Source organism: Embiotoca jacksoni, unplaced genomic scaffold (genome assembly GCF_022577435.1).
Source record: "Embiotoca jacksoni isolate LCO1_2020_lvr unplaced genomic scaffold, fEmbJac1.0.p SCAF_24, whole genome shotgun sequence".
In the NCBI taxonomy this organism is placed as follows: domain Eukaryota; kingdom Metazoa; phylum Chordata; class Actinopteri; family Embiotocidae; genus Embiotoca; species Embiotoca jacksoni.
The window spans coordinates 5,078,562-5,099,136 of record NW_027185375.1 but is presented as its reverse complement, the minus strand read 5'-3'; the positions used below and the strand labels follow the sequence as shown (position 1 = coordinate 5,099,136).

Genomic DNA, 20,575 nt, shown 5'->3' with positions numbered 1-20,575 from the left:
AACAGCTGTGTTGGTAAATTGGCAAACACATTAGAAAGGCACTTTGTCAGTCAGATGCAGTTTACTGCCACTTTTACGCGAGCAGTTCAGTCACTCGACTTCAGTGCGGACGCTTTGTTTACACTTACACTCGCACATGCGCAGTTGCCTCATTGCTGCGTCACCTGACCAAAGATCGTCAAGCGCGAGACAAGCAGGTGCTTATTTTCGTAGATATTTCTGCGGACGTATGTCGACGCGGTTGGTGCCCAGAAACGCAGTCGGAGTGAGACGTCTTCGCGCAAGAGTCCTAACGAGCCAAGATGTCCCCGTTTTCAAAGTCGTTGACTTTGTCAGGAAGGAGACTGTTTGCCGCACATGTACGGCGTCATACTTCTCTCACAAGTACGTCCGAACCTGCGAGGTTTTTAATTTTTTTTAAAAATTTCGTTTTACTCGGCATTATTTTCTTCAATATCTCTGCAGCGGTGTCGCACATGGTCCTGCTGCTACAGCTGCTACGGCTACTACGGCTAAAAAGCGAACTGGCTTTTACAGCGTCACGTGGTTGAAACTGCTGTAGGAAAGTGTGTGGTTAACTTTAAATTAGACCCAGGACGTTTGTTTGCAGGTTTGCGTCCTGACACCGACAGCGAAACAGTAATTCAAGAGTTTTTTTTTTAAATTTTTTATTTTTATTTTGGATGCGTACCATCCAGCAGCTCTTTGCAGGTTGCCAAGTTTATTAAAGTACACCGAACTAAACCTGTGTTGCTTGATAGGAAGGTAGGATTTATTGCAGGACAACAGTGTCGCAATAAACCCTGCTTTTAATAATAAATGTTAAAGCTGCGATTTAAAGTGATCATTGTACGTTGTTATTTATTTATTTTGAGGATGCGGCTCCTCTATTATACAGGAACTTTTCTATTAGTTAGCACACCTCTGATTTAATAAGGGTGGACAGCCTCCAACATGACAATACAATTGAATCAATCCTATGGCATCTTCGTCAAAAATACAACATTATAGTCTTAAGGATGCGCTGTTTGCTGCGGGGGGGGGGGGGGGGGGGGGGGTTGTCACCAGTCTGCATTAACTTTATCTAGGTACTCCTAATAAAATGGCAAATGAGTTGTTCCAAGTTTTCATCATGTGGAAGTCCGCAGCGGCTACCACCGACCCGAGGAGGCATTCAGCCAAACTCGATGAATCATCGGTCAATTTAAAGCCCCTTGGCTATATGACGACCACGTAGCCAGTAAGGCGAGCTGTATCTGGGTTTTTTTGTGTTTTTTTTTTGAATTTCCTAATGCTCTGCCCCGTCCTCTCCGTGTTTGTGCCCAGCTGAGCTGATTGAAAACATGGATAAAAAGGCGACCTGGGACCGCTTCTACACCGAGAACAGCAGCAGGACCCCGGCCTTCAAAAACTTTGAGTGGTTCTTTGGTTTCGACTCTGTCCGACACCTCATCGTGCCCGCCTTGCAGGCTGCGTCTCATCCGGACGCCCCGCTCCAAGTCTTGGATGTGGGCTGCGGCACGTCCGCTTTGGGGCCCTCTATTTACAGACACTCTCCTCTCCCCGTCCACGTCACCTGCGCCGACGTTTCCCCCGTGGCCGTGCGACTGATGCGGGAGCACGTTCGAGCGGAGGCCGTTCAGCCTCGAGACCTTTCCTCGCGGCTCGAGTTTGTGGAGCTGGACTGCGCGCGGCTGGACGAACGGTACGGCTCCGGCAGCGTCGACCTCATCGTGGACAAGGGGACCACAGACGCCCTGCTGAGGTCTAAGGACGGGCGAGGGAAGGCGGGCCTGCTGCTGAAGCAGTGCTTAAAGGCGTTGCGGAGTTCTGGGTCTCTGCTCCAGTTCTCCGACGAGGACCCGGACGCCAGGCTCCTGTGGCTGGAGGAGGCGGCACGGGATGCACGGGATCCAGGGGTGAGCGGGGCACGCGTTGGGGCGCAGGAGGTTGGGGAGATCCGGGGAGTGTGTTACTACTGCTACCAAGTGACTCCTCATCCTGTTGTAGAGCAGTGATTATGGACGTTAGTAATATTAAACTCATCAATTATTGGACATATTGTATTATATTTGTCAGCCTGATTCTTTTTTTTTTAATCACTATTATTGTCAATAGTAAACATTTAAGTCAAATTCATATCTATATAAAAGGCTCCGTTGGTTTTGATTTGGAAATGGAGCTTTTACTCTTTCATTACTTGTCATCCACTGCCATCTAGTGGCCAGCAGATATATATCATTTCATCCAGCAGGCCAATGGTTGTTGACCTCTACTGTGGGTACTGCACAGTGTAGTGCACTGCGATGCAAGAAAACTGAAGCATACAAAAAAACAAAAAACAAACATTCACCTCTCTTTGATTATGCATATGACACATTTAGAAATAATGTCGAAAACAGTTTTCATACATAAAAATACCCGCCATTATAATTTAGTGGTTGATATTTTTGGGCTACTGGACAACATACAGATGTCGTCCATGTGGAGCTATTATGATTGCAGCAACTTGTTTTCACCCCGCTGCTCTGAAAAAAAACTACGAGAGACGCAAGTAAAAATGCCTTAAGGGCAAATATTAAGTAACACCCATAAAAAAAAAATATAAAAAAAAAGAATGCGGCAGGCACACAGGCAAACAACATTTTGGAGATGTCAAACACACACTGATGGACTTAGTAAGAAGTCAATGTATCATGTCATTTTTGGCATAGTTTTTATTTATGTATGCAGTACACTTAATTCTGAATAACCAGCAGGTCTCTAGCGTGACTACAAATATGAGACACGTTTGGGATCTTTCAAGAACACCTGAAGGTAACCGATAGTCCTGTTGCAGAGACTGTAGCATTGCTGTGACCTCTTGTCAGAATTATTCTTATGATTTTACAATAAGCGGTAATTTAAATCAAATACCTGGCAAAACAAAATCAAACATTTTACAGCTACCGTGTGACGATGTATTTTCTACTCGTAAACTGCACGCGTGATAAAAGTAAATATAATTTCTCAGATCTTTATTTGTTATGAATGGCTTCTACTGTTGGGCTGTCCAGTGTGTTGTTTAAAGAGAACATTGAACCCGCAACAGATGTACCAGTTAAATGTGATTGAATGATGAGATTAATTTTACCCACATACAAAGGCCTACAATAGAAGACCGCCACTAAAAGAAACTGTTCATTCAGTGCAGAGTCAGCGGCCATCATCATCACAATGCACTTCATTACCGAGAATAGCTTTGTGGTTTAAAACATGCTGAAGAAGGTCACCGGATCATCTTCATCGTCTTTCTCCAGCCGGGCACCCTTACAGAAGGGCGGCGGGTTGAGGAGTTGAGGATCAGGAAGGCCTCGGACGTTGTTGAAGAAGCTGAAAAACAAGAACGTGAAACGGACGTAAACAATCGGAGGATGCCAATGAATTAAATGCAACACGGAGAATGGGAGGATTTAGAGTGATTTTTAGAAAACGTCCCATTGGGAGTCGCGGTTCGAACTGTTTAATATTCACATGTTGAAGGAGAAATCACATCTAAAAAAAACCTTTGAAATTTACATTTCATTGCATTACACTGAAGGAATAGTTCAAATTTACTTTTGCTTATAGCAAAAAAAATGAGATAATGGATACTAGTCTCACTTTGATACGCGAAATGTGAAGATAGCACGTGATCCTTTTTAACACCACCGATTCTTATTCCAGATGTATTAAACAGAAAGTATAGTCATGTGTTAATTAGTGTTACCGTTGAATCCATCTTTGTTTTGTTTGTTTCTCGCTCACATACTGTTTTATGTTGTGTCGATTTGAAATAAATTTCAATATTGTTTGAACGACAGATTTTTTTTTTTCCCCCAGTGGACATTTTGACCTGATAAACAGGAACCACCGAGATTTAAAGAACTCTTGCTTGTGGCCCCGTTCCATTTAGGCGTTTGATAAACCAATGGCAGTGAGTCGGCATGCACCGTTCCAGCGCTGTGGTGTGAACGCCACTAAATGGAATCACATCATTGTATTCTATGACTTTCAGAAGGCCTTTTTTTTTTTTTTTTACCCCCAACGTGTACACGCACTGACCTGGTCACCACCCATCCAATTCTCTTGGAATGAAACAGAGTGCTGACAGGAAAACATCCAAACTCGGTGACGGTGCTCATGTACTTCGCTGCGGAAACAGAAGTGAATCAGAGGGGAGCTGAGGCAGCAAAACCGGACAAGCAGGTCCGTGAGCATAAAGATACAATAACAGTAACAGACAGAAGATTCGGGAGGAAAGTCATGTGCTGCAGTTCACCACGTGACTTTGAACTTTTTCTGTGTTATTTCCTCATACTGTACCTGTTCCCTTCTTCATCTGCAACTCCCCAGCCCAGGTGTTGACCAGGACTCCTTCTCCTGGACCAGAGGAGCTGCCCAACACGACCTGCCCCAGCAGGGAGGCGTTGTTTGGAATGGCCAGCGGGTGGAAGTCCACTCTCAGAGGCTTCTTGCAGCACGTGTGGTTTCTGGAGTTTATCTTATACATAACACCCTACAGAGGACAGGAGGGCATTGTACAGTAATCTGTGTTGTAAATGGCACTGCCCTAATATACACATCACTGCTATGTCATCCATTACCTGTTTGTAGAGAAGAAGTGCATCAAAGTGGAAGGACTTATTTTTAAAAGATCCATACTCCCTGAGGCGGATGCGTTGTCCCTCTGCGTCATAGCTGTACCTGGCGAAGGCCATCAGCTTCTCACTTGAGGTGGACTTTGAAACGGAGGGAAATATATGTTGTTTTTTTTTACTGAAAATGACTGTAATCATAATGCTCCGAATGAGGTTACTTTGAATAACAACTATTACAGAATACAACCTTTTGAATGCACCGAATCAGTCAGAGTCATCACAGGAAGAGTTAAGTCTTACCACAGAAAGGCTTCCACTCAGCAGCGGTGGGGATGCTGTCAGAATTAAAGAAGTGATTTTAATGTTTTGGGAGCATTTACAGCACACGCGTGCTGAGCCGGTAACTTAATCGTTACATGTTCCCTATAAATGCTGAAACGGTCAGTACTCGTGCTGTTGCAGGTAAGCCGCTGAGATTGGAGCCAAACTTAATAAGAAAACTGCACAAACGACTTGAAGACGTGTGTGGTACTCACCGCATCGTTGCGGCCTCTGAGCGAGGCAGACCACCGACAGGCTCGCGAGCAGGACGAGGGCCTTCATGCTGTCCGGTGGGCAGGTTGTCGTTCCTCTGCGACTGTGGCAAAATATGATGCCGCTTCAGAGAGCTCACTTCCTCTTAAACAAGCTAGCGAGTCCTCACCTGTCCTGTCAGAATAAAGGTAAAACAAGACTCCCATCTGTCATAATACAGAATGGGGAGGTGTCCTAGCGATTCAGCTGGCAATTTTTTTTTTTTTTTTTTTTTTTTTTTTCCATGTTGTATTGTTATGTTTGAATACCTCATGTCACTTCCTCCTCTCTTTTCCAGTCCATTGTTGTCTCTTTGTTGATGTACAGAAACGACCGATACTCTTTTAACTTTTGATCTCTGGTTAAATTATGTTTCCTATAATTTTTCTCTTACATTTAAAAAAAAAAAAAAAAATTCTATCCAAATGATTACATTCATATTCGTTATTTTAGCATTATGACAACGACCGTTAGGCGACCTTGATCACAGTGAAGACAATAAAAATCTCGATGCCCCTCTGGCAGCCTGCGGTGTAATACTGATTACGTTACATTATTATTATGAAGCTAAAGGAGGAAGAAACGCCAGATTTGAACACTAAGATTTTTGATTGAAAGACCGGAAATAACCATTTAGTCACATGACCAGCATTTAGTTACATTAATGTTCCAAATCTTTCTCTTGAAGATTCAATGCAAAGAAAAATTTGAACCTGATCTTGGGTCATCAAAGTTCACCAGAAATTCAGGGATGTTTATTCCTGAAATGAAGTCACATTAATAAATTCCTCTGTTCCTCATTTTTAAATTCTCGTCACGCATCACTTTCACTGTTATATTTATTGCTCTATCATATGATAACAAACATTAATTTCTTAAATGTTTGTATTGATAAACATTGAATGTGGTCACCATCAGTGCACTGTAACAAAGTATAGAAGTATATCTATATGCATTCATATCTTAATATGAGAAAATAAGTGGATTTAGCGATAATGCACTGTTGGTGCAGTCATGATCATAAATAGACAGAAGGCTTGCTGTTGAATGAGAGAAGCCAATGTTTTTATTTTGGATTTGAGCTCCAATTTTTACTAAAAGAAGGCAGAAACGGCAAAGTGGGAAACTGCTTAGATTAAAAAAAAAAAAAAAAATACATTCAAAAACATGTAAAATTCATAAACATAATTATTTTCAATTCAAGATGCTTGGAAATACACATGATGGAAGCAGGAGTTAACGCGATGAATTCCTTCTCGGAGAGATTTGAGTGAAAGGAGGCCCGCTGCTTGTTAAAGGAACACGCTCAAGAAGTGTACTGGCTCCTCTTTGCTGTCCTTCGTCTCTGCGTCTCGGCAGAAGTCTGGAGGGTTGAGCTGACCGGGGTCTGAAATCCCAATGACGTTGTTGAAGTAGCTGGTGAACAGACAAGACAGTCACAAAACAATCACTCGGCTGGTTGCAAATACGCCAGCTTCTGCTTTTGGTGATGTTGATGGAAATGAAAACCTACCTTATCACCATCCATCCATACTCTTTAGTCTGGTACGCAGTGCTGACAGGAATGCAGCCGAATTCAGTGACTGTACTCACGTACTTCCCTGGAGGAAAAAAAAATTAAAAGTGTTCATAAAGTGTGGATGAATGAACAGTCGAGAGAGTTATAACAGTTAGATGGTCTCTCACCTGCGTTGCCGGGCAGATCACCTATCCAGGTGTTGACCAGGAGTCCTTCACCAGGTCCAGACGAGCTGCCCAAAACGGCCTGGCCCAACAGAGACGCGTCTTTTGGAATACCCAGAGGCTGGAAGTCGACCTTCAGAGGCTTCTTCTTGCATGTGCGGTTATGGTCAGAAATCTCATACATGGTGGCCTGATGGATGAGTTGTGGGATGAGAATGACGATTGCTTATACTGATTCACTTGTCTCGGTTTTTCTTATTCACATACATGTAATGTAATAATTTACAATGACTGCTGTGTGTCAATTGGAATACAAATGTATTATATAACTTTAACATCCGCTGTTGTCGTGGTGCGAGACTCTTTGAGCACTTAAATCTGTACATTCACATAAGTACTTTCACCTGAATATGACGAATATTTTGTCAAACCCGGAGCGATAAATGTGGTCAGTCTCTAACCAAAGATTTATGGTTTTGTTGATGTGCTAAATGAGAGTAAATGATTTACTATCACTCCATTTCATTGGATCCTCCTGGTTTCATAGGTTACTCCTATTTGCTATTGTTCTTGAGTTGGTAGACCGTACTGATCACATTCCAATCAATTCTACTGAAATTAAGAACAACATTGTTTTGTTGTTGGAATATAGGAAATTGACATTCTGAGCAGACTCCTGTTTGAATAACCTTCGGAGCAGATCTATGTGCCTCTACTTCAATACATTGATTTCCTTGTAGCCTACTTTTCACCCGTGGTCAGCAGTGACTGCACTCTAAAATAAATATTTGGGATGTTCATGTCTTTGCTTTGCTCACTTCTCTGTAGAGCAGCAGAACGTCGTAGGGGAATGACTTGTTGTCGTAGGTCACCAGCTCCTTGAGCCGTATCCGCTCTTCCAACGCATCGTACAGGTATTTGCCGTAAATCCACAGCTTTTCATTCTGTGTCGACTGCAGAAACAGAAAACCAAGTTGTTTACATTCTTCCTTTTTTACATACTGTATGTAAATGCGGTGAGCCATTTTGCTCATGGTTCTGTCCTGTTGTCTACATTAAACACACACTCACCACAGTGAGAGCGCCACTCAGAAGAGGAGGACTTGCTGTGGAAAGAAGATGCAATCACAACACTGCATTATTTCACACACGAGTATACATTATTATATGAAATAAGTCTGATCAATGTGTAAGTCGGAAATGAGGAACAGCGAGTTTCCTTGATTATTGAGAGAGCAAATAACATGCTAAATCAGATCTAACAAATCCATCCCTGCAATCACAATAAAGTTGATCTCTGATATGTTCCTTACTATTTTACTTACAGCATGGGTGAGGCCTCTCTGCCAGGCAGGCTGCCAGGAAACACGTTAGCGCCACCAAAAGTCTCATATTTTCTGATTCCACGCCGATCACAGCCGGTCACAAACAGTGCCGCTGTAGAGGTGACTCACTTCTTTATAAACACTGAGGCTGACGACAAGGCACTGCTTCCGGGTTTTATTTTTAACCATGTCAGCATCATGAGTGTCAAGTTCTTGTACCTCTTGAGTTACAACTTGCTGTTATTTGACTGAGACAGCCATAAAAGCTCATAAAAGCCAGTATGCACAGTATAGGCCTGTTAAATGTTTTTCATGGAGAAGACAATTATGCAGCAGATAATTGTTTAGGAATATAATACTGTATTTACAAATGAACTGAGGACATGCTCACTTAATCCACGCCACTGAGCACTAACTTCAAAAATACACCACTTCTTAGTCAAATTAGGACATCACTTTTCACTGTGTGCATGTAATATAGAGCTGCTGTGAAGACTGCGCAGTGGGTCAGGGGTAAAGAATGTCAGTTGTGTTCACAAAAGAAGGAGGCTAATAAACTCAGAACCGGATTTTGGCCGATCGGAGAGGAGGCTTACATGTGATAACAGCGCCATAAATGGCATCACTGTCATATGACTGCCGAGGTGTGTGACTGCGGTACTTAAGCACCTGGATTGTACATGAATCTGGCGTCAGTGATTTATCTGAGCACATAAACACACTTTCTTCAACAACATACAGCAACATTAACATAAAGCTTTATGATTCAATGGGTTAATTGCATTTTAACAGTATACAAAGGTGAAGATGGTGCACTTTGAAGTTTCTGATACTGTAGTTGACTTGAAAAAAAATGTGGTCATATATCAACCTGCAGTTTACAGTTTTACTGGACTATAAGAAGGACATAGTTCACTGTTTAAAATAATTTCCTGTCTTCATTTTGTAAAACATTAATTACATCTAAGCTCATGTTCTTATTCTGACTCACCATTGTGATACATTCAATATGTAGAGTAAAGAGCAGAATAATACTTTTGTTATCATAATCTACAGTTACAAAGAGGCCTTAACGTAAATGTTATCTGACCTAAAGGTGTACAAGAGTCACCGGAATGACTGAACTGTTGAAGCTTAAGTAAATATGTTATCTGACCTAATGGTGTACACCGGAATGACTGAACTGTTGAAGCTTAAGTAAATATTGCAAATTCTTTTGATTCATGAAATAGTGTTCCCTCTGAGTTGCACTCCCTACATGTCAATAAAGAAGGTCTTTTCTTTTCAGTTGTTTTGCAACCTGCTTACGTTTCACAATTCAGCACCATCGTGGCCATATTTATGTAATAATTAAACTGGGAAGATGAAATAAAGCTAACACAATTGTATTTGTAGTGGTAATGAAACTAAAGATGTAGAAAGTGCACGTAGTTGAAACTTTTCATCAATGAACAGCTTCACACTCAGAATTATTTGTCACAGTGTCATGTAATACCTGCACTCCCATTCCAGTTTGACAGCAATCCTGTCACAGAGTGAAGAGACAGTGATTGATAGCAAAATCCTTTTATCAAAAACAAACAAAAAAAATATTACATAATGGAGTCATGGGTTTTCATGATTCAATGTGTCATTGCAACTGCTGTGTCACACAAAGGAGATCACAAGACACTGTTGAGATTATCTTTTGCATTTTTGTAACACCAATGACTTTATCATGTTTTTTTTTTTTTTAGACATTTAACCATCTGACAAGAGAGCCTAGTTGTAATGTATATGGAGAAATCATCTCTTCTTAATAGCTATTCTATATAGCAGAGATTGATCGCTTTATGGTATAAAATTGTACAGTAGCACCACACGTAGAACTCAGTCTGTAAAGATTTTGTTGATTTTTATCTTTCCTTTTGAGTCTGTATATCTCCCACCAACAACCCTTATTTGTAAACTCTGTACTCTTCCAGCAGATTTAAAATACAACATCTCCTTCTGATCAATTTTAAAACTAAACATGGTACATAAGAGGTATTCATTAGCCCCTTATTTAGTGGGTCTCTGGTGATGGCAGCTAAAAGGAGCAAATTGTCATCAATACATTTAAAAAGTCTAGTTTTAACACATTGTTTTTGTAATTATAAAACCATACTCATAAACTCAGTATCCGCACTTCTCAATGTTTCTGTGGAGGAACATACAGCTGTGTGGGCAGTGGACGTAGTTTGAGCAGCTGGCAAATCTCATTGCACTCAGGTCCATGCTGCTCCTCCAGGAAGTACTGGAGCCCCCTATCGGCAAAGTTAAAGGGACCTCTGGGGGTCCTGGTGGAGTGAATCTGGGGGTCAGTGAGGTAGGTCAGTCCTTTGCCATTGGCTGTCACCCATCCTGTGAAAAAAAATAAAAAAATTTAACAAAAATGCACGTTAAGACTATAAATTCAGTGATCAGTGACACACACCTTGCAGGTCCACAACAACTTCCTGTTCATCAGAGAAGAGGAAGGTGAAGTGTCCAAAGGCCAGGCCATATTCTGTAGCCTGGAAACTCCTGTTCTTCTTTCCAGTGTTGTTAGTCAGTTTGACAAAGTCTCCGAGCATGTAGGGCTCCACTGTTACACAGCCCACGATCTCATCTCCGTTTAAAATCTGTTCACCGGCGGAGGAAACAAAAGAGGTGTTTTCGAACATTAGGAGCCCGTTTGAACATTTATGCAGCTCATGAAGAAAACATTTCTTCTGTAATCCAATGACTCTTCAAGTGAACTAATACTGTGTTACAATGGTAGTGAATATTACTGTCTTACTTTATGGTGTCTATATGAAGAGCTGGAAGGATATATGTTCTAATTTTTTGCTCAGATTCACTCAAGAAAAAGCAAAAACAATTCAGAGACTGCTTTCCAATACGCTATCATTCGTAGCATAATCTTTTAACTTTGCTGTTTTAGGAGGTTCTAGAACCTTCCGAATTTATAACTAACAAAATATTGGCTCTGCACCTGCCACGAAAGGATATTTCTGGTTGTAAACTGACAACCGGAGGGTGTTACATTTTGAATTTCAACCAAAACTGCTTTGAGGCTCCTGCAGGCTATTTTACACTCTGCGTAGGGGGTTCTATTAATGTAGTATTTATGAATTAGGTCTTTTCAATGCAACCTCTGCTGTCTTTACTTGCTCGAAATGAGGTAAAATGTGATGCTTATATTTGGTGTGTGCTTATTTCATTTGATTTTCCGCAGCAGTGCCTCACCAATAGTGCTTCTGAGGGAATGAAGAAGATCTGAGCCATGACTTCTTTTTCGTACAGACTCTTGTTGAATTCCGTCACGTAGTACTGGGCTGTCATCTGTCTCTCCACATCTTTCAGATGAAACTGCATCCCCTTTGGTTTCAAGTAATCCTTCCCTACATAACTTAAGGACAATATTGTACAGACAAAATTAAACTTAAAGTCGTCATGTTCAGGTTGTGCCGACATCGTGAAGCTGCATACCTGGATAACCTTTCCTCCTGATGTAAAAACTGAACCCATAATGCTGCTCTCTGCTTGCCCTCCATCCCCATCGGCTCGCCGATGTAAGCACAGGTCTCCCTGGCTGTCCACAGCCCCGTGGCCTTGGAAAACTTCAAATGAAGAGCATCTAGTGGCGATAACGGGCAGAGATTAGCAGACAGTTGGAAATATTTGATTAATTCCCAAACACAAGGCTGGGTCTCTACATCTCTACAAAATAATCTACCAACCCACTGACTCCGTCTGTTTGGTGCTTTGAGCTAAATGCTAAAAATCATGCTAATGTTTAGACGGTTTACCATCCTCGGTGTATTAGCGTGCTAATATTTGCTAAATACCACAATAAACAGTGTAATGTGCATACCATTGCAGGTATTTGGTCATAAACAAAAAAATATTTGACAAATAGAGACTTTGACCCAATGATGGCACAATAGGAAAACGTTAGGGGCTCATCAGTGTGATGACAATTAATTCAGGGGCGAACATTAGTATTTGCACCAAATTTCATGCCAATCCGTCCAATAGTTGTCGTTACATTTCACTCGAAACCACGAATGTGGACCTCATGGTGTCACTACCTGAAAAGTGAGGTGATCACCGAAGACAGTAGCATGTAGCCTCGGGGGATCAGGAATGTCTGCTAAAATGTCGTGGCAATTCAGCCACTACATTTTTCAACCCAGACTAACGGACTGACCGTGGCATCCATAGAGCCACTACTACTGCAGCTACGAGGATATGCTGGTGATGAAGACAAGTCTCAGCTATGACAAGAATATACAGTAAACTCACTGTGGGCAGTTCTGTGTTTCTTGAGTTTGAATTGTGTCTTATCACTGTGCAGCCTCTTCAGCAGACACTCATGGCACACTCCGGCCAGCAGGGCATGGTAATCCTGCCGTGACAACAAAAACTGTCTCACAGGGACAACGCCGGCGACATCGCTGAGATTCAGGCAGCTGTAGCAGGAAGGGTTCTTCCTCTGAGACACGTTCACTTTTTCTGTCAAAGCCTCTTTCTCGTGTTGGTGTCCACTTTGATTCACCTCCAGCATCTCAAACGAACTCTCTGTGGAGGTTTCTGTGACGGCCCACTGTTGTGGGACAGCCTGTGAAGGGTTGTGTGGGCTCGCTGAAGAGTTGTTGGTTACGTCTGCTGAGTCAACTTCAGTCTCCATACTTGGGTGAACTTTAAGGCTGTCCAGAGGTTGTGGCTCGGACGAGGCGCTGACTTTCCATCCAGATGTTTGTTTTTTGTACATGTTATCAAGAGCTGAATCGCTTGTTTCAGAATCAAGTGTTTCCAAGAGGAAGAAGCTCCCATCGGAGTCTGGTGACTTGCTGCTTCGGCCGGTTCCTGTTTTCTGCTGGGGTTTTACATACGTGGGGGAGTTCAGGTCAGATGAGATTTTCTCCCATGATGACCCTGAACCGAAACTGTCACCCAGGGAGCTGGAGGATGTCGTAAGAGTTAGCTGGGATAGGGATTGTACCCCTCCTTCAGTTACTGCTGGCTTCTGTGCCACACCCACAACCTCAGTCATCCATTCATCATCAGTGCCCAATGTCTCTATTCTAGTCTGTACCACTTCAAACTTCTTTGAATCACTTCTCGCCTTGGAGGAGGATGTCTCAGGGATTACAGATTTTGGGAGTGTATGGGAACTGATACTAGAATTATAACCCTCTACATTTCGCTTCTTGTTTTTATCAACAGATTGTAACATGCTGTCTGACTTGTCATCACGAGTCTCGGTGGTCAGACAGCTCTGATTGCTCATATTCTCTCCCCGTTCAATGGCGCTGCTTCCAGCATTGCCACTGCTGCTAGGCTGAGGAGAGCCTGAACAACTGAAGGAAAAGTTCTGCCATGAAGAGCTGAGACTGTCTGTGCTTCCTGGAGTGATACTCGGGTCAGACTGTGGAGGCAGATGGGATGAATTGGACCCTCTCTGTTGTGGCTCCTCTGCTTTGGGTGTTTCTTTCAGCACTTTGCAGGCTTCAGTGCTACATTCTGTGTTGGTGTTGGTTGTCTCGAGCGCTGTTATGCACAGCGTCGTGCCATCTACCTCATCTTTAGTCCCCCTGCAGTTTGTGTTGTTAGTCTCACACAGTGACGCATGATACTTCTGAAATCTCTGCATTATCTTTGAGAAACCACCCAGAGTGAAATTCGCGGAGGTGTCCGTGACATTTTTGTAGCTGTCAGGGATGAAAGACCCCTTGTCTGAATTAGGGAAAGACTCCACCCGCAACAGACACTTGACTTGTGCAACCAGACGCATGATCTCAGTACATAGGCTGTCTTTGTCTTGGGTATCAGCAAGGCAGTAATCGTAGAAATTTGCCAGAGCTTTGTGGCAAGCTTGAGTTGCCTGCACCACAACCTCCAGAGGCGTGCCGAGCCATTTGTGAGTGACGGTGAGGGAGTAAGCCGCCTTGAGGAAGGTATGAAGCTCCTGCTTGCTGGTGACCAGGTCACCCTCTGCTTTAGTGAGCAGGCCAATTGCAAATGCTTCTCTAGCCTGCAGGAGGAAGGACCGTCTTTGAGAGGCAGGGCACTCCACTGAGAAACTGTATGATAACAAGCAGGTCCCTTGAGTCGCCTAAGGAAACAGGAACAGGCCCAGGCAGAAAAATAAATTCAAGGACCATACCAGTGATTTGACATATCAAATGTTTTCGCCGTATAGACATCTGCATTTCTAATTTACGATCATTTTAATTTGGCTTGTAAAACCAGTCTTAAACTGGGACTAATTCCCACTGTGGAGATATACAATCCTTCAGTGTAGTTCCACTTTTAGATCGGTAGGCATGACTACGAGTAGTTCTCATTGAACAGACTCAGTGAAGTAGAGTCTGTAAGCGGGATGCAAAACTTCATCAACAAAAACAACAAAGTCCTTATGTTGAGGACTGCTTTGTTTGGCTTGTGTGACAACAACAGTGTTGGTTCCAGTGTCTGGCATTGTGGTTGATTGAATGATGTTATCAGCAGTGTCACCTCTTCTTGTCATTTCCTCATTTCACTACTCTCTTCTGCACTGTTTCCAATTAATCACAGCAAAGGCTAAAGTTGTGAGCAATAGTCAGGTGGAGAAAGGTCATTTATGTGTTATTGCTTGGTTCAAACTGTCCTCCACTTTGAAACAACTCAACAAAATCCTCCCAGTTTTTAAGACACTCATGTCGGATAAGTGCTTGTTGAGCTTCCGAACATTAAAGTTAGATTATCGGACTGTTCCTTGAGAACACGAATCCACAAGGATTCACAAATAAATGACACAATTAAACTAACTTGACTGTAATTAAGTAACACGGCAAATGGACATGTGCTTTTATGTTTATTTTCTGAATAACCGGACTTTATAAAGAAGGGAAGTGACGTCACTGCGAGAGCGCTCAGGTAGATGGTGGAGGCGGCGTCCGGAGAACAATACCTATCGGCAAGTCCAGGGGATCTTGCAGAAGGGAACCACGTCGTGGAATATTTTCCTTTGGATTATGTGGCATATGGACTTTACTGCCAGTGGAAGAGTTCTAACTTCTGGACCAACAGCGGTGGGGGGATCTGCGCGGGCTTTGCTTGGAGACGTTAAGCCTCGGCGGCTCGCCACGCTTCACCGGGTATCACACCTTTTTTGGTTTAGACACTATTTTTTTTAAAGCCAATGATGACTATTTATGTTTGTTCACTTGGGAATAGGGGGTATTTGGGTTGTTTGGGATATACGGCGGGTATTGTTTGTGCGTTGGGGGCGGCCTTTGTTTGTTACGGCACCCCTCTTTGTTTGATAATTAACGTGTCCTAATTTTTATTTTTTTTCCTTTAATATATTGCACCTCACAACCAACCTGTGTCACTTTCGTTCATTTATATTTTTGTTTCACATTATAGGCAGGTAAAGGTAGGGATGTTATGTTTAGGTCTGGAGTTTTTTGAGTTAATTAGGAGGTCAGCAGGCTGGAACCATACGGCAAATCAGGTCCGCCCGTTCCCTTAAATAAACGTGTAGCATTCTCCTTACTATTAAGGAGGGTGAATTGTTACAACAGCCAGAACTGAGAGGTGCCAAAGACTGCTCGGTAGAAAAAAACATACCACATTTGTCAACACATAGAGTGAAGTGTACTGGCTGTATATCACCGCCATCTTAGCCGCCTGGGCGGCTGAAAGAAGTCGATGACTCCCGTCCCAGAATAAAGACTGCTCAAAAACAACAACAATAAAAAAAAGAGACATTGTAAAGAGAAATTAAACAAAACCAACAATAAACAGAGAATCATTACGTCAGTTCAACTTACAAAATCAATATCGGGATTAGACCTAAATGTGTGGAAGTCCTCATCATTCATAGACACCAATATGTTTGCCAGTATGCCTAGAGATGTTGAGATGCCCTATAAAATTAACAGAAATGCAAAACAAAGGTTTATTACATTGTGCCAACCGGTTCTCACCAAGTTTACAATCTCGTAATATAATTGCAATGACAGTACAGTTTAGTGGTTGTGTCCCTGACCTTTTTATCAGGTTGAGGAAGTGAGTAGTAGCCAACCAGAGAGATCCAGATTAGCTCTGCAGCCTCAAGCCACAGACCTGAAACAAGTCACAAAGGTAGTATAAAAAAAAAAAAAAAAAAGTAACAAAACAGCAGCAGTATTTTTTCATTTTGTAAAAATTATCACACCTAGCTTTTGCAAAATCATTCCACGCACTTGAACACTAACAGCCTGCACGAGAGCCCTGGCACTTTCAGAGTGGTACATCCAGCATCCTGTGTATCCAAAATAAACATGTTGGCTTGCAAGTACACAGTTTAATACATCATTAAAATTGGCATAGAAATGAAACTACCTGTTGTCCCGCTGGTGTTAATCAAACTGCTTAGGATGTACTCTGCCTTCTGCAGCTTGCCTGTGGGGCAGATGATGATTACATTCACATTCAACCAGCTTTGTATTAGCAAAACATCAAATACCTAATAATGAAGCTGTGAAAAAAACTGTCAAAGTAATGAAAGGCTTCTCGCGTCTAATTTCCATGTTATGAGTTTGCATCAATCACGATAATTTCCCAAAACAATAATTAGGATGATGTGTTACTCATTCAGTCACATGTATTCAGTGACTATAAATCTAAAATTAGCCTCCCACTATGCACTCACTCACACCCCTCCTCCATACTGTACCTGAGTTTAGATAGACCCTGGCCTGCCGGATGACCAGCTGGGGGGCTATCGGGGTGTCAGGGTGGCGTCTGTGCAGCCGCTTGGCTATCTTCAGCAGCCGGCTCGACTCGTCGGTCCAGTAGAGGAAGCGGTCCACTAGGAAGACCACAGCCAGTGCCGAGTGTGCCTCCTGAGCCGTGATGGACGCCTTAAGAAGAGCCTTCCATAACAGCAAAAACGTTTACTCAATTCTGAGGAGGTGCCAGTGCATTTCTTCTTAATATTCGGTAACACCACAAAGATGCTGTGTAATTATTACCAGTAGTTGAGGTAGGTGCTTGCTGATGAGGTCGCTGAGGTTGGTCTTGTCATTGGTGCTGACCGACTGCTTGTACTGCCACTTCTCCGGCACAAAGGGCCACTTCATCTCCACGGCCTCCTGCAGCAGAGAGGCCAATTCTGCACACAACGAGTCTACCGAGAAGAAACGTAGAATTGATTAAATCCAGTTACACCGTGTGCAAAGATTCACAAAAACGCCTTCGGACCCCAAATTTGTTGTTTAGCAGGAAGAAGAAACTTGCTAGAAAATGCTGAACTTCAGTCAGAAGAGCTGGACACACTGCTGTTTAATTGGATTTCTTGGGTTCTCCGTGTTTGCCAACAGAATCTGGCAAAAAAATATTGAGAACAGAGCTTCCAATAAGGGCGAAGGAACCGACTTCCAACATAAAGGCTTATTAGTTTCAGCAGCTTTGGACGGTCTTGAGTATGTTGTACTGAGAATGGCATCAGTGTTATATTGGGATTATTAGCAGGAGAAAATTCTCTGAAAATCAAATGAAAATGGAGCATTTTTTTTTGACACGTTTGTCATGTTTTCAGAGTCCATCGGAGGCGCAGAGGGACCAGGTAATGCTGACTCCGGAGAGTTTATCATGAGCACTGTCCGAGCTCGTCTCACTGAGAGACATTAAATGAAAGGAAATCCAGTCAAATTAATGCCAAGGAGAGACTGTCAACACGAATCATATGTGCAGCACTTATGTGACCTTTGCACCTGGGCTCCTCAGATCCTCACCCAAATCTCCATCAGTTTCTCCCATGGTCAAATAAAAACAGATTAAACAGCGCCATCTTGTGTCTGACCTCTGCAGCTACAGTAGTTCAGCCCCTGTGCCTCAGACAGCTGGGTGGACTGCGGAGCTGCTGCTGCTGCTGCCCTGAGGCAGTCCTCCAGTAAATCCCCCACCTCCTGGCTGTCCATTCTGGTAAACAGATGTTACAGATGTTGCAGGGAGGAAATTATTTCCTCCTTTTTTGGTCTGCTCCTGTACAAGGGTGATTCAAGAAGGAAAATCCCATTGAAGAACCAGACTGCTGTTGAGAAAGCATTGCACCATCAGGTCTTTTTGCAAGTTTCAAAACATCAAAAATAATCCCTTTAATTTCTAATGAGCTGTATAAATAAATGAAGTACTTGACAAAAATGTGTCTGGTTTTCTCTATTGAAATTCATAATTTTTCTTCTAAGTGTATGAAGAACAAACTTTTTCCCCCCCCACTCTCCAGAAACAATATCTCAAGTCATGAAAATGGGTTTATGGTATAAATAGTTACAATGGTCCATAACCTTTGAACAGTGAATGTAACATGTTGATCGAGTCAATTGAGTCATAATTATTGCATAACAATTTGAGGCTTATCAAAACTATTGAAGAGATTTGTAAAAAAGAGAAAACACACAATATTGTGGAGTGATGCTGTATGTTTTTTACTTCCTAGATTTAAATGGGTTTGTCAAACACAGATCACAGAGATAAGCGAACAGGATCGTAGTAGCAGCGACAGTCACTAATGAGGAGACGTTTAGAATTAAAGTATGGAAACCTGTTAACCTTACAGAATGTGTAATGTCCACTTCATGAAAAAGTATTTATACTGCAAAATAAAACGCACTTACAGAGAAGCTTTAGTGCTCCCCCAGCTTCCTGGTAGGGCATGGCCGTAAATGCTGCTTTCAAAGGCTGTCGGAAATCGAAAGGGTCTCGTGGTAGGCCGATAAAAAGTTGCCCAAATACTGATATCTGGCTGATCACAAGAAAACCAGATTAAATCGAGCCTAGCAAAAATAAAATAAAGTTGAAAGATGAATCTTGGTAAAAGCTTTATGTTATTGTCAGAACAACATTTAATAGAAATTAAACTCTTAAAAAAAAAAAAAAAAAAAAAACAACAACACGTAGTTGTGGTTTATATTTATGCCATTTCATTTTTATTAGGGAAGTTCTGAATGTTAACACTTTGACTTTACATGCTTTTCTTTTAGTAACTGTGATGTCACATTCAAACAGACACATAACCCTTTGCCCAGAAAAATAAAGAAGGCCAAAAGATGCGAGAAAATAAAGTGCTTGAAGACCCAAGCTTTAAAATGTTGTTCACTTCGACTCTCAGAACTACCGGGAACCTTTCAGTGATGCGTGATTACGTGATCTTCGCAAATCACACTGAATTTTACTTGTTTGTACAGAGTTGGTGTTTTTTTTTTTTTTTTCTCCCCTGCGTGATCTGAATGCAACGTGAGACGTCAGAAAGGGGGCAGAACTGAGCCGTTCATAGGGCCTATTGCAACAGGTTAGTTAGAATGTGTACATTGTATGACAAAAAAAATAAAAATAAAAAAATTATATATATATATATAAGAAAGAAAAAAAAAGCATTCAATAAGGAAACTTTTTGAAGAACAAACGCATAGTCAGGAATGTCGCTATTTTTTGCTTATAGAGAAACACATTTATTAATTAAAAATTAATGTATCCCTCATTCTACCCTTGCGGCAGCTGTCTGCTACTTGTTTATAGAATTAAAAAAAAAACAACAACAACAACAAGATGCGCAACACCTCTGTCATCCCGCCAGTCGCATTTGACAAAATGTTTGGATTTTTGAAGTTTATGAGGTGCATTTTGAAGGCAGCATAAAACTAGATGTGTAGCCAGGAGACTACAGAGTAACGACTCTGACAGTCAGGATGCATTGATGTCGCAGACATGCCAACAAATGATGAAGTGTTGTGTAATGGCGCGTGGCTACCCGTACACGACAAGCATGCGGGCAGACTGTAGTGTTGCCGTGATACTACCAATAGGCGGGACTGTGGCTCTGCAGAGTGATGGCGAGCTGCACAGCTGGAACACGAGCAGAAGGCTGACACGCGGTTCAGCTGCGGCCAGCTCAACCGACATCAACAGCTTCTGCTACACTAACACACATCGCATCCATAACTTGCTTCCGTGCGCGCCGGGAGCGCGCTTCACGGTTCATTACTGAAAAATACCCCGCATGGCTCAAAGAAGCATCATTAATTCCGAAGAAAGATCCGAGCGTAGGTATACACTCTGATGAGTTGTTGCGGGCTACGATCATTGCCGCCTCAGTCTGCAAGACCCTGTATGCCCACTTCCTTGCGAACAGACGCTGTGAGTTCGGTGGTGCTGGTGATGTAACGCTGTTCGTCTCAGACATCACTCCACAACTGTTGTCACTGCAGCCTCTTCTCTCAGAGCATGGGACCCTTCAAACTCTAAAGGTAAGAAATGTGCCATAACTTGCATGTTAGTAAAACGCCGATGCCACGTTTATCTATTTGGGTATTTTTTACGCACGGCGTTTTTTTTGTTTTG

The 20,575-nt window shown here is 42.3% G+C and overlaps 5 protein-coding genes across 6 annotated transcripts in view; 2 read left to right on the top strand and 3 right to left on the bottom strand.

Moving 5' to 3' along the window:
* Positions 1–176: 176 nt before the first annotated feature.
* Positions 177–3,836, top strand: cskmt (citrate synthase lysine methyltransferase). Its single transcript, XM_069159145.1, has 2 exons — positions 177–384; positions 1,327–3,836. The coding sequence occupies exons 1-2, from the start codon at positions 303–305 to the stop codon at positions 2,016–2,018; spliced, it is 774 nt and encodes a 257-aa protein (XP_069015246.1). The 5' UTR covers positions 177–302; the 3' UTR covers positions 2,019–3,836.
* LOC138204038 (ependymin-2-like) lies at positions 2,703–5,334 on the bottom strand. Its single transcript, XM_069159146.1, has 6 exons — positions 5,156–5,334; positions 4,920–4,954; positions 4,626–4,760; positions 4,345–4,537; positions 4,084–4,171; positions 2,703–3,372 (listed from the first exon to the last, which is right to left on the bottom strand). Exons 1-6 carry the CDS (start codon positions 5,220–5,222, stop codon positions 3,249–3,251), a joined length of 642 nt encoding a protein of 213 aa, XP_069015247.1. The 5' UTR covers positions 5,223–5,334; the 3' UTR covers positions 2,703–3,248.
* A 901-nt stretch (positions 5,335–6,235) lies between these two features.
* On the bottom strand, positions 6,236–8,323 carry LOC138204039 (ependymin-2-like). Its single transcript, XM_069159147.1, has 6 exons — positions 8,201–8,323; positions 7,947–7,981; positions 7,694–7,828; positions 6,879–7,065; positions 6,706–6,793; positions 6,236–6,608 (listed from the first exon to the last, which is right to left on the bottom strand). Exons 1-6 carry the CDS (start codon positions 8,265–8,267, stop codon positions 6,485–6,487), a joined length of 636 nt encoding a protein of 211 aa, XP_069015248.1. The 5' UTR covers positions 8,268–8,323; the 3' UTR covers positions 6,236–6,484.
* Positions 8,324–9,714: 1,391 nt separating this feature from the next.
* alpk1 (alpha-kinase 1) lies at positions 9,715–18,885 on the bottom strand. Of its 2 annotated transcripts, XM_069159142.1 has the most exons (14): positions 18,853–18,885; positions 18,039–18,220; positions 17,209–17,363; positions 16,911–17,109; positions 16,577–16,636; positions 16,410–16,496; positions 16,242–16,318; positions 16,024–16,119; positions 15,821–15,925; positions 12,509–14,321; positions 11,693–11,840; positions 11,450–11,612; positions 10,656–10,842; positions 9,715–10,582 (listed from the first exon to the last, which is right to left on the bottom strand). In XM_069159142.1, the coding sequence occupies exons 2-14, from the start codon at positions 18,154–18,156 to the stop codon at positions 10,371–10,373; spliced, it is 3,420 nt and encodes a 1,139-aa protein (XP_069015243.1). In that variant the 5' UTR covers positions 18,157–18,220; positions 18,853–18,885; the 3' UTR covers positions 9,715–10,370. The 2 variants fall into 2 exon arrangements, with proteins under 2 accessions (XP_069015243.1, XP_069015244.1); XM_069159143.1 differs by lacking the exon at positions 18,853–18,885 and having other exon boundaries at positions 18,039–18,229.
* Positions 18,886–19,913: 1,028 nt separating this feature from the next.
* The window catches only part of LOC138204035 (RAS guanyl-releasing protein 2), a 68,595-nt gene continuing 67,933 nt past the window's right edge, over positions 19,914–20,575 (top strand). The window contains exon 1 of the mRNA XM_069159141.1: positions 19,914–20,481. The gene's annotated coding sequence lies outside the window, so the exon portion shown is untranslated. The remainder of the gene's footprint in view (positions 20,482–20,575) is intronic.

Coding starts and splice junctions, on each gene's coding strand:
- LOC138204039 (XM_069159147.1), bottom strand. CDS start 8,267: ATGAGACTTTTGGTGGCGCTAACGTGTTTCCTGGCAGCCTGCCTGGCA. Junction 7,982..8,200: donor AGAGAGGCCTCACCCATGCT/GTAAGTAAAATA, acceptor TTCTTTCCACAG/CAAGTCCTCCTCTTCTGAGT. Junction 7,829..7,946: donor TGAGTGGCGCTCTCACTGTG/GTGAGTGTGTGT, acceptor CTGTTTCTGCAG/TCGACACAGAATGAAAAGCT.
- alpk1 (XM_069159142.1), bottom strand. CDS start 18,156: ATGGACAGCCAGGAGGTGGGGGATTTACTGGAGGACTGCCTCAGGGCA. Junction 14,322..15,820: donor TCTATGTGTTGACAAATGTG/GTATGTTTTTTT, acceptor CTGTTTCCTTAG/GCGACTCAAGGGACCTGCTT. Junction 11,841..12,508: donor GAAACACAGAACTGCCCACA/GTGAGTTTACTG, acceptor TATCGCCACTAG/ATGCTCTTCATTTGAAGTTT.
- cskmt (XM_069159145.1), top strand. CDS start 303: ATGTCCCCGTTTTCAAAGTCGTTGACTTTGTCAGGAAGGAGACTGTTT. Junction 385..1,326: donor GCGTCATACTTCTCTCACAA/GTACGTCCGAAC, acceptor GTTTGTGCCCAG/CTGAGCTGATTGAAAACATG.
- LOC138204038 (XM_069159146.1), bottom strand. CDS start 5,222: ATGAAGGCCCTCGTCCTGCTCGCGAGCCTGTCGGTGGTCTGCCTCGCT. Junction 4,955..5,155: donor TCAGAGGCCGCAACGATGCG/GTGAGTACCACA, acceptor TAATTCTGACAG/CATCCCCACCGCTGCTGAGT. Junction 4,761..4,919: donor TGAGTGGAAGCCTTTCTGTG/GTAAGACTTAAC, acceptor TCCGTTTCAAAG/TCCACCTCAAGTGAGAAGCT.